At 41.5% G+C, this 16,736-nt stretch overlaps 1 protein-coding gene across 5 annotated transcripts in view; it reads left to right on the top strand.

The window, feature by feature from the left end:
- Positions 1 to 16,736, top strand: part of ZNF606 (zinc finger protein 606) — a 26,755-nt gene extending 10,019 nt beyond the window's left edge. For 3 of the 5 annotated variants that reach the window (XM_036088388.2, XM_036088386.1, XM_036088387.2), the window contains exons 5-7: positions 2,496 to 2,622; positions 3,073 to 3,168; positions 8,369 to 12,327. In XM_036088388.2, coding sequence (XP_035944281.1) covers positions 2,496 to 2,622; positions 3,073 to 3,168; positions 8,369 to 10,347 — 2,202 coding nt within the window. In that variant the 3' untranslated portion in view covers positions 10,348 to 12,327. Of the gene's footprint in view, positions 1 to 2,495; positions 2,623 to 3,072; positions 3,169 to 8,368; positions 12,328 to 15,054; positions 15,140 to 16,013 lie in introns of those variants that run through there. The other 2 variants (XM_078062889.1, XM_036088398.1) reach the window with 2 other exon arrangements.

Raw genomic sequence — 16,736 nt, 5'->3', positions numbered from 1 at the left:
AAAAGGACCACACATCATGTGTGCTTCATATACTGAAGAAATTAGGTCATTTGTCTTGTTGATTTGCCTGATTTTGCTCTCTTGATGTCATTGGGTGAGTTCCTCTTCCCTTTGTCTCCTGTAACTGATCATTGGACTGGAGGGCTGAGTAGATTCAGGTCCCATATTTTGGACAAGATTACATCATTAGTGGTGCTGAGTCCTTCCTACTGTGTTGCATTAGTGGGCACAGGATGTCTGGTGATCCCATTTTCAGATGATGTGATGTATTAGGCTAACAATAGCTGCTCCTCCATTAGTCTTCATGTTATTTAGACATGTTCGTTCCCTGTCTGCCTTTCATGTGTGATTTAGCAGTTGTTGATGATCATTGCCAATGTCCACTATTTGATTAAAGGTTGCAGAATCATTTTCAGTCCTTCAGTGTCTATTAGATGTAGTTCTTCTATTCCTTTTTAAGTTTGTGCACGGGGATTCCATTATGGTCTTGGGAGGGGTGGTTAGCCTGGTGGTTGACTTGTGGCTCAGTTCACCAGGTTGATAGCTGCCAGGGTGTGGGTTTGAACCTTGTTAAGTATAGGTGAACTTGGAAGCCATCAAGTAGACGCCACCTTCTGGGCAAATTAGGTGGTATGAAGTGAGCACAGCAGGAGAATCCAGGTTAGAAAATATGGCCTCCCACCTGTTCCCCCTGGTGTGATGGCTCCGTGAAAGGACACTGAGCTTATGATTTCAGCTCATTTAGGCTTTGTGCACTTCTCTGTCCAAATGTTCATTTAAATTAAAAAGTTTATGTTACGTAAAACATAGAAGCATCACCCATCAAGGAAACTGAGGCCTAGGCAGGTCTGTAAAAGCAAACCAAGGTATTGGCCTCGATGAGTCCAAGGTTAGGCGTAGTTTCACCAAGAGAGGTTGGGCTGAGCAGGTTTAAGTGCGTCTCGGAGTAATGGAATCACTGCAGCAGAATCGGTTCTGTTCTAAGCCAAGCGTTGTGTGAAGGTGGAAGGGGAGCAGTTGAGACTGACAGAGTACAAGTTGGCACACTGAAGACCCAGTCATGACAGCTGACCCTGATGAGAGAGAAGCTCAGTTTGCCTTGACTAGCAGGGGCAGAAAGGAAGGCCATGGCAAAGGCAGGGACGTAGCAGGCTGTGAAGGCATGGGTAGAGGCTCACGGGACTCTCAGAGGGGAAATTCACTGACACAGAGGTAGACCAGAAAGCCAGTTTCCAAATGGAGGGGAGGACCTAGAAGCTGTCGGGGCCTGTGGGGATTCTAACATTCTACCCATGTGACAGCTCACTCCCACTCCCACCACAAGGGAGGGCATACTCCACTCCACCCTGGACTTGCTGAGATAACTGAGTGCTTAAGAGCATTGTGAGAGGGGCGCCTGGGTGGCTCAGTCGGTAAGCATCCGCCTTCAGCTCAGGTCATGATCCCGGGGTCCTGGGATCGAGTCCTGTGTCGGGCTCCCCACTCAGTGGGGAGTCTGCTTCTCCCTCCCCCCCTCCTGCCCCGCTTCGTGCTCCCTCACTTGCACGTGTGCGCGCTCTCTCTCTCAAACAAAATCTTCAAAAGAGAGAGCACTGTGAGGGATGCATTTGTTGCCAAAGTCAGACTTAGGTTATAATTCATCTTCCCCTCTAGTTTTCTAGTGAGCATTCCTGGCTTCTAGATTTCCTAAAAAGCTCAGTTGGAACATTTTAAAACTCAAGTGCTTTTTTTTTAAGTTTTTTATTTGACAGAGAGAGAACACAACCAGGGGGAGGGGCAGAGGAAGAGGGAGAAGCAGACTCCCTGCTGAGCGGGGAGCCTGATGTGGGGCTGGATCCTAGGACCCTGGGATCATGACCAGAGCCGAAGGCAGAGGCTTAGCCCACTGAGCCACCCAGGCGCCCCAAAACTCAAGTGCTTTTTCACAACAACTGTAGCTGATTCTCTTTGGCTTGGGCTGCTCTCCTCAAACCTGTCTCACTCTGAGCTCCAGTCCTTGGGACAGAAAAGATCTGGAAATGGAAACCTCCCTATAGTGGCCAGGAAGACAGCCTGTGAGTATTTAGATCATCCATCCAGGTCCTAGGTCCACATGTTGAGCAGACTCCAACCCAGTGCTTGTAGTCTGCTTTCTTCCTGGTCCTGGCCTTCAGTATCTTCATCTCCAGAGAAGAAGGCGGGCATTGCCCTGGTGGGAATCCCATTCTTACTAGCCAGTATTACTAGAATTGGGTAAGAGCCTTAGGAGAGACCTGCTCATCTTCATTGTGGTTATTATGGGGCCACATACCTAATTCCCTAAGAGTACATCCCAAATACAGGGCCCTTGGGTTGCTCCCAGTGGGACCTGACCCAAATCAGTTAGAGTACTGAACGTATCCAGGACAGTTCCTCTATATCCTGTCTCTTCCCCAGGGCAGTCAGCCTCACTCTATCCCCAGAGAACATGGGAGGGTGTGGCAGCAGGCTGAGGAGGAACATCTGTGCTCTTTTAGGAACCAGTGACCTTCAAGGATGTGGCGGTGGACTTCACCCAAGAGGAGTGGGGGCAGCTGGACCCTGTTCAGAGGACCCTGTACCGCGATGTGATGCTGGAGACCTATGGGCATCTGCTCTCTGTGGGTAAGGCGGAGCTGCCTGAGTAAATGAAGCGATTTCCATTGCAATACTTTCTGCTACTCTGTGTTTAAAAGCTCACAGGCTATAACTATGGTAATGAATATTAACTAGATTTATTATTATCATTTCACAATGTATACACATATTGAATCATGTATGTCTGAAACCGATATTATGTAATATGTCAGTTCTATCTCAATTAAAAAAGGTTATCAATCCTTAACACCACCACCACCAACCAATAACAGTCTTTGGTAAATCTAAAAAAAAAAAAAAGACCTCATGGGCATCTCAGAAGGATTGAGATGATCTTGAGCCCTGATGTTCAAGGACTAATTCCTAATGCTTATAAAGCATGAAGTGGGAGAGACTGTGCTTATTCTGCCCGAGTGAGAACTCAGGGAAGAAGAGGCAAGGGCAGTTTACAAAGCTGTGTTTTTCCTCCATGCACAGGGAATCAGATTGCCAAGCCGGAGGTCATCTCTCTGCTGGAGCAAGGAGAGGAGCCATGGTCCGTGGAACAAGCATATCCTCAAAGCACTTGTCCAGGTGAGGGCAGGCCCCAGGGGGGAGCAAGGAACTTTCCTCTAAGCCCTCCTTGTTTGAGAACTGGGCTGAGGCCGTGAGGAGTCGCCTTCCTCAGACATTCACGATGCCCTTCAAGGAGATTTATCCCACGTATGGACGTTTTTGCAGCTGTTGACACAGAGCAAAGATGGCCACCTTGTTAACAAGGTAGCAGTTTTTGTGAGCTGCAGTTTCCCTTCCTTGCCACCCACTCTCCTGATACCACCTCTCATATCTCTGCTGCCCCTCTCTCGATGATTTCTCGTTCACTTACCTGCTTTTGATTTGTTCTTATTTCCTTTATTGCCGAACTTTTAGCGAGGGGCCACAGACCCCTCTTCTTCTTCTTCTTTTTTTTTTTTAAAGGTTTTTATATAGGTAATGTATTTACATGGCTCAAAAAACCCAGAGCTACATAAAAGGAGTAAGCTGAAAAATCTCATTTACTTTTGCTGCTGTTGTCTACGTTATTCTTCCCAAACCCCTACACGCACAGGGCACACACAAAGGTAACCACTTTTTTACTATAAATTTTTGAGCTATTTTCTTAGTGGTTTTATTGGGGATTATAATTAACATCTGAATTTATAACTCTCTAGTTTGGATTAATACCATTAACTTTATAGTGTACAGAAATTTTCCTTCTGTATACCTCTATTCTCCCCCATTTATGCTGTTACTGTCACAAATTACATGTATATATCGTATGTCCATCAACATAGACTTACAATTATTGCTTTGTTTTTGTCTTTTAAGTAAGATAGGGAAAAAAGTTACAAACAAAAAATGCATTTGTCACGTCTTGTTACATTTACCTGTGTAGGTACCTTTAGGGGTGCTCTATATTTTGACTTACCGTCTAGCGTCCTTTCATTTCAGCATAAAGGACTCCATTTCTTTTAGGGCAGGTTTGCTAGCAGACTCTCTCAGGTGATGCTTATCTGGGAGTGCTTTCCTTTCCTCTTCATTTTGGAAGGAAGGTTTTGTCAGATTCAGAATTCTTGGTTGACAGTATTTTTCTTTCTAGCCTCCATGGTTTCTGAAGAGGAATAAACTGTTAATCATATGAGGATCCCTTGTATGTGATGAATTTCTTCTCTCTTGCTGCTTTCAGGATCCTCTCTTTGGCTTGTAATAGTTTAATTATGATTGGTGTTCTAGATTCCCAGGAATATATTAGAAGTTTTCAAAGCCCTGTGAACATCTCATCCCTCAGCTTTTTAAAAATCTTTTTGGTTTTGTGTATCATTTGCCTCAGCTATTTTCCATCATCTCAGGCAGTACAACTTTTTTAATACATTGCCTGCAAATGTTTAACAAATACCTGCTCCCTAGAGGCTTCTAGCCCCTGACAACCTTTCAAGGGAGGTCTTCCAGGGAACCACCAAATAGGTCAAATAATGACTGTTCTTTGGGAATGAGGCTTTGGGAAACCTCCAGCTCTAGTACCTCTAGTACCAGAAATATGGGCTGTAATTTTCCAAGGCTGCTGCGGAGCTGGGGAGCCAGAGATGGGACTAGGGTAATTTACAATGCCACAACGCTCACTGTTATAAAAATTCAGCTGTTTTACTTGAATAAACTCTTCCCTTGGCTGCTTCAAGACTTTGGTTAATTTATAAAATTCTGAGGAAATTGATTCTGACAGTTTTTGCCAGTGTTGTGGTTGCTCTTAGGGAATGGTGAAATTTCAGAGGCTCTTATTTTGCCCTTTTTACTGACATCTTGCCCCAGATAATCAGTTTTAATAATTTCTATTGTATTTTTCCAGTTTCTTTATACAACTACAAACATAGGAATATGATTATTTTCATCTCTCTTAAAGTAGATTATGATACACACTGTTCTGTATCTTGCTGTTTTCAGTTTAACAGTGTGCCATAGCGTGCTCTTAAGTCCTGAAGGTGGATGTCTTCTCATCCATTCTAATGAACTGGTGTTTTTTGGAGTCTCATCAGTTGCCCCCCTTCAGATCTGAAACGTCCATCAAGGGCTCATGAATTCCGGTAGCTTTCACTCTGCAACTCTTGGTGCTGACCATCCTGAGTTACCATCCTGGGCCACCATCCTGAGCCTGGTGGTGCCACCTCCATCCTCCCGTTTCTACCATCTTGCAAACCACCTCAAATATCTCCTTGATCTCGATAAATCAGGAATCTCACTTCTTCCTTCTAGATGATGTTTCCCCCCCTTCTTGATGCATATCCCATATGCAGAAGTAATCTGTCTTCTACCTCCTGAGATTTTCTGCCTCTGAAGTGTCAGCTGTGTCATTCAGCTTCCACCAACATCATTCTCAGTTTCCTTACAAATTCTAGCTCAAGTTAATGCGTAAATTCTTATTATTAGTTACCTCAGGTGTTATTTCTAGATTTATCTTCCTGAAGTCTTCCATTATGAGGTCTCTGTCAGTAAGTCTATAGTGATTAGAATAGCCTGTTAAATAACTCTGACTAGATTTCAAGACCTTCCAATTTTTTCTATTATTTTTCTCATATTCTGACTAGGTCATGCTGTATCAGAGCAGTCTGTTGTCTGTATCCAAGCAAGGCTTGAAGGCCGAGCTTATGTCGTTTCTCTGTGTGCAACCTTCCTGGGTTGTTTCTCTCCGTGCTGATCTCCTTTTCCAGCCTCCCCCCCACCCAGCATCTACATCTCTGCAGTCTCTCAGTGATACACTGTGTGTATTGTCCATAACTGTTTAGTATGTCCTCTCATCACATAGATTCTAACCTCCTGGTTAGACGATACTTTGTTGTCTTGTCTCTGGTTCTGGATACTCAGGCCACAAGTAAGTTGGACAAGAATTGTTCATTTGGTCAGCTGCTATTTCTTAAAGTTTCTTTTGGAAGGATTCAAAGCTATATGGTCATCAGTCCCTAACTTCTAGGAGCTAAGCTTGAAATTGGTAATAAATGCCAGTTCTTGAGCAGAGTAGAGCCCCTTTTGTAATGGACTTGGATAGTAAAAGGAAGGAAATGGTGTATAGGGAATAGAGAAGAAAAACCTAGAGAAAGAGGACAAAGGTCTAGGTCCTGACAGGTGTCTGTGGCTTTAGACCCTGTGGTAGGGCGAATAAGGACAACCCCCCACCCCTGCCCCCCAAAAGATGTCCACATCTTAAACTTCTGAATATGGTACTTCATATGGCAAAGGGGCTTCTCAGATGTGAGTCCATTTGGAGCTGGAGAGATTATCTCATGTTATCTGAGTGGGCAGTCGTGAGGTCCTTATGAGAGAGAGGCAGTAGTGTCAGAGACAGAGAAGGGAGATGTGACGGTGGAGACGGGATGGAACGACAGGCTTTGAAGGTGGAAGAAGGGGCTGTAAGCCAAAGAATGCAGGCAGCTTCTAAAAGCAGGAAAAGGCAAGGATGTGAATTCTCCCCTAGAGCTTCTAGAGGGAAGCTACCCTGATTTTAGCCTAGTAAAAGCCGTTTTGGACTTCTGACTTCCAAAGCTGTAAAGTAATAAGGTTTGTTATCTTAGGCTGCAACATGTGTGGTAATTTGTTACTTTAGAAATAGGAAACTAATACAGACCCCTTCAGTCGTTGGACGACTGACACCTCAGCAGTGATGATGGGTGGCTTTCTTATATTGAATTTGCCAAACATTTCACTGGATTCACGATCTTATGGAATTATTGGAAACATCCTCTAAGGATAGTGCAGAGTCAGCCTTTAAATACAGATTCTTTCAGGCTATACCTCCCTTGTCTTCATCATAATATGTTGCCTTTCAAGTCTGTCTCTTCTGTCATTACCCTACAAATGATTCCGTAGTTACTAGAAGAATTGTAACTGTAAGAGTATCCTTAAAGCGTGGTGATTTTTGAGCTGATGAATTTTGTCACTGACTGAACTGAATAGGAAACGAGGTGATAGTTTATTATCATAGATAACATCCTTGCTTAAAACTTTTGTTGGTGATGCTTTCTCTTAACCCCACCCCCTCCTTTTGGGGGGGCAGGTGTCAAAATAGGGGAGGAGTCAGGATATTATAACACAGAAATGATTTAGAACACTTTAATCATTTAAACATTAGTTAAAGGCCTGGTTACTTATTTTTTTAAGCAACGTTATTTCTTACTTTTTTACCTTAATCGTATTCACTGTGTCCTTTGTCAGGGATCTCCCAGACCACCCTTAGGTTCAGTGATTCCCTAGAAGGACTCAGAGGACTCAAAAGTCATTATATTCAGAGTAGTGGTTTATTAAGTGAAAGGATACAAAGCAACGTCAGCAAAGGGAAAAGGCACGTGAAGCAAGTCCAGAGGAAACCCAAGTGCAAGCTTTCAGTAGTCATTTTCCAGTGGAGTTGCAAAAGACACATTTAATTCCTTCAGCAGTGAGTTGTGACAACATGTATGAAGTGTCATCTACTAGGGAAGCTTGCCTGAGCCTAGGAGTCCACCGTGTTTATTGGGGACATTTGGGTACACAGTGCCTGCATAACTGACTGCAGTCACTGCAGCTCCAGATCCCCAGAAGGAAAGCAGGTGTTCACCGCAAATGACATTTGTACGAACTATTTACAGATGCCGAGACAGTGTGCTTCAAGACCTCAAGCATGCAAAACAATCTTATACCATTCTAAGACCTCAATTCCTAGTAGCTGGCCAAAGGCTAGTCATGAAACAGGCCTTTGTGGGAATGTGCAAAGTTTGAACAACTCAGGCATGCAGTTAACTTTTTTTTTTTAAGGTTTTATTTATTTATTTGAGAGAGAGAGACAGAGATAGTGAGAGAAAGCAGGAGCGGGGTTGAGAGGGAGAAGCAGGCTCCCCACTGACCAGGGAGCCTGACGTGGGACTCGATCCCAGGACCCTGAGATCATGACCTGAGCTGAAGGCAGACGCTTAACCAGCCTAGTCACCCAGGCGCCCCATGCAGTTAACTCTTTACCACACACACTTATTCTGGTCTTCTTTCCATGGGAAAATACACCTAAATGGTCTTTGCTGGTATTCAGTACACACTTACTCTGGTTAACATTCTTTTTTTGTTCACTTTTCACTCTTCTCCTCTTTCCTACTACAGTCTTTCTCTGTGTTACAGTTTTATTTGAAAGTAAGTCCACATTTGCCTTTTCAATAATATGGACAGTAAATCTCACTTTTCCCAGTCTGTTCTTAGAAGTTTTTTCTCTGTGCTCTCATGGCTTTTTTCCCGATTATTTCAGAGTGGATGAGAAATCTTGAAAGCAAAGCACTGATCCCAACACAAAGCATTTTTGAGGAAGAACAATCCCATAGCATGAAGTTGGAAAGATACATATGGGATGATCCTTGGTTCTCCAGGTTAGAAGTCTTGGGATGTAAAGACCAATTAGAAATGTATCACATGAACCAGAGTACAGCTATGAGGCAAATGGTCTTCATGCAAAAGCAAGTACTGTCTCAAAGAGGTTCTGAATTCTGTGAACTTGGAGCAGAGTATAGCCAAAACTTAAACTTAGTTCCATCTCAGAGAGTTTCTCAAATAGAACATTTCTATAAGCCTGATACAAATGCTGAAAGCTGGCGGTGTAACTCAGCCATAATGTATGCAGATAAGATTACCTGTGGAAATCATGATTATGACAAAGCCTTCCACCAGTCCATACAACCTATTCAGCATGAAAGGATGCAAACTGGAGAGAATCTTCTCAAATGTACTGATGCTGTTAAATCTTTCAATCATATACTACATTTTGGTGATCATAAGGGAATGCATACAGGAGAAAAACTCTATGAATATAAGGAATGCCATCAAATCTTTAACCAGAGCCCATCATTTAGTGAACATCCACGACTTCATGTTGGAGAAAACCAGTATGATTACAAAGAATATGAGAATATCTTTTATTTCTCATCATTTATGGAGCATCAAAAAATTGGTACTGTAGAGAAAGCGTATAAATACAATGAATGGGAGAAAGTCTTCGGGTATGACTCATTCCTTACTCAACATACAAGCACTTACACCTCAGAGAAACCCTATGAATATAATGAATGTGGGACATCTTTCATCTGGAGCTCTTACCTTATCCAGCATAAGAAAACTCATACTGGAGAGAAACCCTATGAATGTGATAAATGTAGAAAAGTGTTTAGGAATCGTTCAGCCCTTACTAAACATGAGCGGACTCACACTGGAATAAAGCCCTACGAATGTAATAAATGTGGAAAAGCCTTCAGCTGGAATTCTCATCTAATTGTACATAAAAGAATTCATACGGGAGAGAAACCTTACGTATGTAACGAATGTGGGAAATCTTTCAACTGGAACTCACATCTTATTGGACATCAGAGAACTCATACTGGAGAGAAACCTTTTGAATGTACTGAATGTGGGAAATCTTTCAGCTGGAGCTCCCATCTTATTGCCCATATGAGAATGCATACTGGAGAGAAGCCCTTTAAATGTGATGAATGTGAAAAAGCTTTCAGGGATTACTCAGCGCTTAGTAAACATGAAAGAACTCACTCTGGAGCAAAACCATATAAATGTACAGAATGTGGAAAATCCTTCAGCTGGAGCTCCCATCTCATTGCCCATCAGAGAACTCACACAGGAGAGAAACCGTATAACTGTCAGGAATGTGGCAAAGCATTCAGAGAACGCTCAGCCCTCACTAAACATGAAATAATTCATTCTGGAATCAAGCCTTATGAATGTAATAAATGTGGAAAATCCTGCAGCCAGATGGCTCACCTTGTTAGACATCAAAGGACTCATACTGGAGAAAAGCCCTATGAGTGTAATAAATGTGGAAAATCCTTCAGCCAGAGCTGTCACCTTGTTGCTCATCGGAGAATTCACACTGGTGAGAAACCTTATAAATGTAATCAATGTGAAAGATCCTTTAACTGTAGCTCTCACCTTATTGCACACCGGAGAACTCATACTGGAGAGAAACCATATAGATGTAATGAATGTGGGAAAGCATTTAATGAGAGTTCTTCCCTCATTGTACATCTAAGAAACCATACTGGAGAAAAACCCTACAAATGTAATCATTGTGAGAAAGCTTTCTGTAAGAATTCTTCTCTTATTATTCATCAGAGAATGCATAGTGGAGAGAAACGCTTTATATGCAATGACTGTGGAAGAGCCTTTAGTGGTCACTCAGCCCTGCTTCAACATCAGAGAAATCATAGTGACGAGAAACTGAATTGAATTGATAGATTTTTCTTTTATTGTACATTTGGTAACACGTTGAAAAAGAAAAAAAAAAGTATAAATCAAGAGGGGAAATTTTTTAGTAAGAATTCAGGAAGACTTATTATTCAATAGAAAATATCTTCTTAGAAGAAACCTATGAATGAAAAGACTGGAAAAAGCTTTCAGCAGTTATGTAGCCTTATTTAACATCAGATAATTACAGTGATGAAAACTCCAAACTCCTCTAATGGTCCACCAGGAATCCTACTTAAGGAACATGAATGGAGGGAGTGAGACTTCTTTTCTAGGGAGATCTCAACTATTTGTGGATCAAAGTGCATTGTTAAGGGGAAAACCTTATTCTGGGAAGTTTTTCAACTGAAAATACACTTTTGCATCAAGCTGGAATGATAGATGGGAAGCTTTATAGTAACATCTTGTTCATAATTGTGGAAATACAGATTTTGCTGTTATAAAGGGAGGATGTGGGTGCCCTTTAAGGAACAGAATATGAAATACTAAATCTGAATTTAAGAAAAAAATAGTATTGAATGGGATATTTACTGTTGATCAAGATTAACCTTAGAAAAGATTAGTAAATGAGATTACTAATGGTGGAAAGATTATTACCTAGAAGTATGAGACTGATCAAGAGGTGACAGTTTATGACCCAGTGTGTCAGTGTCCATGGTTTACTCATTGATTGCATCGTTGGACAATTCATTTGTAATTTGTTTTAGGCAATCACTATAAGTTATAATTGTGGACACCGCATCAATATATATAATGTTAAGGAATGAAAAGGACACAAAATTGTACATACATATCTATTATAACATCTAAAAAATGTATACAGATAAAGACTGGAAGGACCCATGGAGAAATTAACCTGGTTAATTTAAGATTTAAAAAAATTTTTAAAACACATACAGCACTTATCATGTGCTAGACTTTGTTTTAAATGCTTTTCAAATATTAACTTGTTCAGTCTCCTTAATTCTACGAGATAGGTACCTTTATTATCCCAGTTTTGTAAATGGAGAAACTGGGCCAGAGATGTTGAGAAACCTACCTAAGGACACACAGCTATTAAGAAATGGAACTGAGATTGTTTGGCTCCAGAGTCATGTTTTTAACTACTATGTTATGCTGCTTCTCCAGTGATTTTTTTCCCTAATTTTTTTCTTTTGTTCAGTTTTCTATAGTAGATATTTAATAATAAAAATCCAGAAATCCCAAAACAATGAGAAATAAAGTTACCTGGCTCTCTGTCCTGAATGATTTCTGGTAACATGAGAGCTAAATTCCCTTTGGAATATGAAATCTGGATTGGACGTTCAGAATCACTGCATTTTCTGGGACCTGGGTTCCCTAGGATTTCACTACCCACAACCTTGAGGATTACAGCACAACAAATGGCTGGAAGACTCACCAGAGGTTTGGGCAATGCTAAGGAATGCCCCTTGATGGGTTTAGAATGGCCCTCATGGGACAGACAGCAAGAGACACTACTGCACATGGGAGCAATATTTCTCAAGGTCTCCCTCAAATTCAGTGTTTATGTTTTCTTCTCTAGCGGAGAAGATTGCTTGATAGTAGGGGGGCTTCAAAGGGAAGGGAGCCTACCACTTCATCAGAGTGAAGAAGTCTCTCTGTTCCTAGTGGAAAGGAGGCAAGATGGATAAGAGGATTTAGGTGACTTCTCTCCAGTTCACAGATATTTCCTGTATTTCCCTAAAGTAGGGCTATAATTAGAGGCCAACAATTCTTGGATAGGTTTCAAGGGTATGGGTTAGAAATCTAGGATACAAAAGGTTCATCTAGTTCTTGCAGGGCCCATGACTTCCCATTGTTTGAGAAAGTGGCCTACTGGTGTGGGGAGGCTGTGTTCACCATCCTGTAGCTAGAACTCACATAGGTATGTAACATCTGATTCCCTGCCTTTCAGGGCTTAATGCATAGTGGTCACCCAATAAATGTTGCAGGAGTAAATTACTGAATGGATTTCTCATGTGATTTGTGCAGAGACCTTTAGAGAGAATAGAATTAGCAACATCTCTGTAAGAGAAAGCAGTATGTATCAACTCATAGTGTCACTATGTGGGTATAGTACTCTAATACCCGATGTAATACATTTTGAGCAAATCCAGTTTCTCTGATTTAGGGACTCCAAAGGATCTCATAATTCATACACAATATTATACAAGCATACTGACAAATTATTCTATATTACCCAGCTTAATACCCTTTAAAAAAATTTTCTAAAAGTGCCTCTTGTGGCCCAGCTGACATCACAAGTCAAGAGAAAGTCCCAGACTTCTGCTTCCTCCTGGAAGGATCCCCACATTCCTACCACCTGTCACACAGCCCTCATGTGCACAGTGTGCCTTGGATGTTCAGGACTCCCAGGCCCCCTCACTTCCCTTATTCTAACCCATGTATGGCTCAGTTCATTGCCCTTTTGACCCTATCTTCAACTCTTCACCAACTCTGGAACCTTCTGTTGGGCCCAGCTGGAACTCTTACTCGGCCATGAGCTCTCCCTTTTCACCTTCCTGCCGTGATTGAAGTTTGGGTCTCCCCTACGCACGGTTTCCCTTACGATGGCTCCAGGGGTGGCTCCTTTCCCTCCCACTTTTCTTATTTGCTGCTTCTAGATTGTTCCTCCCTTCTAAAACTTACCTCTGACTCTTGGGATATGAGACCATCATTCCAGCTTCCCTTCATTGCAGTCATCTAATGGGTCATTCATCCACATATCAAAGATTTCAGCACCTGCCTTACTGCATCTAGAACCACCTCCATCATAATACTTCCTGGTTCCATCATCCATCTAGATGATCTTCCCATGTACTGACCTCAGTTCTTTGTCCCCTCTGCTCATGGTTTTGTCAACCACTAGGACTATTCCATTACTAGTGACTGGAACACTTCCACCTTCTGTTTCCTAAACTGGTTGACTATTTAGTATCAAGCTTCCAACAATCCCTTGACTTAACCTTCCCTCATGCTCACTGCCAGCAGACGACTTTGCTTCCTATTTCCCTGAGAGAACAGAAGCAATCAGCAGAAGCCTGCCATAACATCTACCTACCTTCCACAGTGTCCATGCTTTTCCACAGGTACCTATATATGAACTGACTGGGTTGGCTCCAGAGCCTGTCTCCTCCATACTACTCAAGGTCATTGCTCCAGCAAAGTTTCCCCTATCTCATGTATCATCAAGTTTTCCCTGTGTACTGGATCATTCCCACCAACATGCAAAGATGCTTTAAAAAAAGAAAAAGAAAAAAAGAAAACCTCTCAATACCACATTCCCTTCTAGCTCCTGCATAATCTCTGCTTTGTTGTAGGAAGCAAATTTTTCAAAAGTTGTCTTTTTTTTTTTTTTAAGATTTTATTAATTTATTTGACAGAGACAGCAAGAGAGGGAACACAAGCAGGGGGAGTGGGAGAGGGAGAAGCAGGCTCCCTACTGAGCAGGGAGCATGACCTCGAAGGCAGACGCTTAAGGACTGAGCCACCCAGGCGCCCAAATAGTTGTCTTTACTTATCCCTACTTCCTTTCCATTCTTTCTTGAACCCTCTCCAAAGCTGCCTCACTGCCAGAAGTCCTCCACATTGTTAAACCTAGTGGTCAATTCTGTTTTTTCCTTCCTTAAAATAGCATTATAGATAATGGATCATTTCCTCCTTAAAACATATTTTTCAGCTGGCTTTCTGGACTTCCCTCCTGAGTCTGGCCTTCATTTCAGGCCCCCTTGACTGTTTCCTTCCCACTTCCCTTCATATTGTCAGGTGCCCTGTTTTCTGTTTACACCTCTGATGGTCTTGTCCAGTCTTGAGGCTTCAAACACCACTGGTATGCTGAGGACTTTACTCGTAGGGCTACAGTTTGATGAATGTTGAAAATGTATACACCCTTGTAACCACTGCTACAATCAAAACAGTATTTTCACTTTTCCAGAAAGTTTCTTCATGTCTCTACAGTTCATCTCCACCCCACCTCCCTCCCCCAAGCCCTGGGCAACCACCTATCTACTCTGTCACTACATATTAAACTTTTAGACTTTTGTATAAATGGATTTACACAGTATTCTATTCATACACTTGCCTTCGTGTCCGGATTTTTTTCCTCAACATAATAGGGTTTTTTGGAGCCTCATCCATGTTGTAGCATGTTATCAGTAGTTTACTCCTTTTTTGCTGAGTAGCATTCCATTATGTGGGTGTGCTACCATTACTTACTCTATTCACCTGCTGATGAACATTAAGTTGTTTCCAGTTCTTGGCTATTGTAAATATAGCTGCTATAGACATTCTTCTACAAGGCTTTTGTATATGCAAGTTTTCATTTATCTTGGGTAAAAACCTAGGAGTGGAGTAGCTGAGTTTTGTGTTATGTTTAAGTTAATAAGACACTGTCTGTGGGACTTTTTTTTTTTTTTTTTAAAGATTTTATTTATTTGACAGAGACACAGCAAGAGAGGGAACACAAGCAGGGGGAGTGGGAGAGGGAGAAGCAGGCTTCTCGTGGAGCAGAGAGCCTGATGTAGGGCTTGATCCCAGGACCCTGGGATCATGGCCTGAGCCAAAGGCAGACGCTTAACGACTGAGCCACCCAGGCGCCCCTGTCTGTGGGACTTTTAATCTGATGTTTTTAATGTTTAACATTCTGGGAAATTTATGTCTTTTTTATGATATCCATTTTTTTTTTTAAAGAACAAGAACAAAACATTTTTGCACGAGGATATAAACATAGGGAGAAGAAAATAGGGATTTCGAAGAGCATCGCAAGAGATAAGAAGTCAGTTTTTAAAAGCCTGTGATATGCTTAAATCTGAGACCAATGAATAAAGCCTTACTTTTGTTTCAGTGACAAATGGTAACAAATGAAAGAAGCAGAATGATGATAGTGAGGCTTGCACAAGGATTAGTAAATACAGAAAACAACAAGGAATGAGCTAGGCCAGTCTACAGTATTCAGGCTCTTTCTGCCTGGATTTCTGTTAAACCTCCCTGATTAAGACCCTTCTGGGGCACCTGGGTGGCTCAGCTGGTTAAGCATCTGCATTTGGCTCAGGTCATGATCTCAGGGTCCTGGGATTGAGCCCCATGTCAGGCTCCCCACTCAGCGGGGAGTCTTCTTCTCCCTCTCCCCACTTGTGCTCTCTCGTTCTCTCTCTCAAATAAATAAAATTTAAAAAGAATCTTATGGGGTACCTGGGTGGCTCAGTTGGTTAAGCGACTGCCTTCAGCTCAGGTCATGATCCCGGAGTCCTGGGATGGAGCCCCGCATCGGACTCCCTGCTCAACCGAGGGTCTGCTTCTCCCTCTGCCTCTCACCCTCCTCCTATTCTCTCTCTCAAATAAAAAATCTTTTTAAAAAACCTTATAAAAAAAATATTCATACCCCATAGCACATAGTGGGCTTTGTTTTTCTGAACTCCCCCATTCTTTTTGTACGTCTTTTATACATCCTTGACGGTGATGTAGAGGCACAGTCATTTATGCCCGCTCATGTGGCCAATCCCCCAGGGTGCTCTGCTCACCAGCCCTGGCCCACTTCTTTGGGAAGCAATCAAGCATTCCCAGACAAATCCATCTTCTGATTCTATGCCTCTGTATTTCCTTTCTAAGCTTTTAACATTTATTTTTCTCTTTTTAATTTTGTTTACCAGGGAGTAACTGCCTCCCTTCTCATTTATGACTAAAAGAAGAAGAAAGAACGAGGAAGCAATAAATCATCCCACAGATAATCATATTTGACAAATGTTTTAGTTCTTTCCAAAGTCAAATTCCTATGTTTCTGATTTTATCTTGAGTAACCTTGCAGTATGAATGGTGTCATGCCTCTAGTAAAAACAAGGTAAACCATGATTGTAACAGTTATTAGCATAGACCACTATACAAATATTATAAAATTTTATAGTATGTAATAGTATAGTAAAAGAATGTTGAGTGACATATTCTGGGATATGTGTTAAACACTTTATGGAAATTTATATCTTTATTTTTTAATATTTCATCCTTTTGATTTAAAATGTTTCTCTTTTAGGACTCCTGTTATTCAAATGTTAGCACGCTTATGTCTGTTGTCCATATTTCTTAACCTTTCTTTTATGTTCTCTAATTCCTTTTCCTTTCTTTTTTCTGGACATTTCCTCAATTTGCTCTTCCAGTTTGCTAATTTATCAGCTGTCCATTTTGCTATTTATTTCCTCTACCATGTCTTCAACAATTGTTTTACATGCCTAATATTTATATTTGGTTCTTTTTTATATGTTAATATTTTTATTTCCTGTTGCTAATATCATGCCTTATCTCTTTAAATGTATTTAATAGACTAATTTAAAATATTGGCCCATCTGTTCTAATATATCTGCTTCTGATGGAATCTGTAA

Source organism: Halichoerus grypus, chromosome 15 (assembly GCF_964656455.1).
Source record: "Halichoerus grypus chromosome 15, mHalGry1.hap1.1, whole genome shotgun sequence".
Taxonomy (NCBI): domain Eukaryota; kingdom Metazoa; phylum Chordata; class Mammalia; order Carnivora; family Phocidae; genus Halichoerus; species Halichoerus grypus.
Note: the sequence above shows the minus strand (reverse complement) of the source record. Positions and strands in the feature narration are given on the sequence as shown.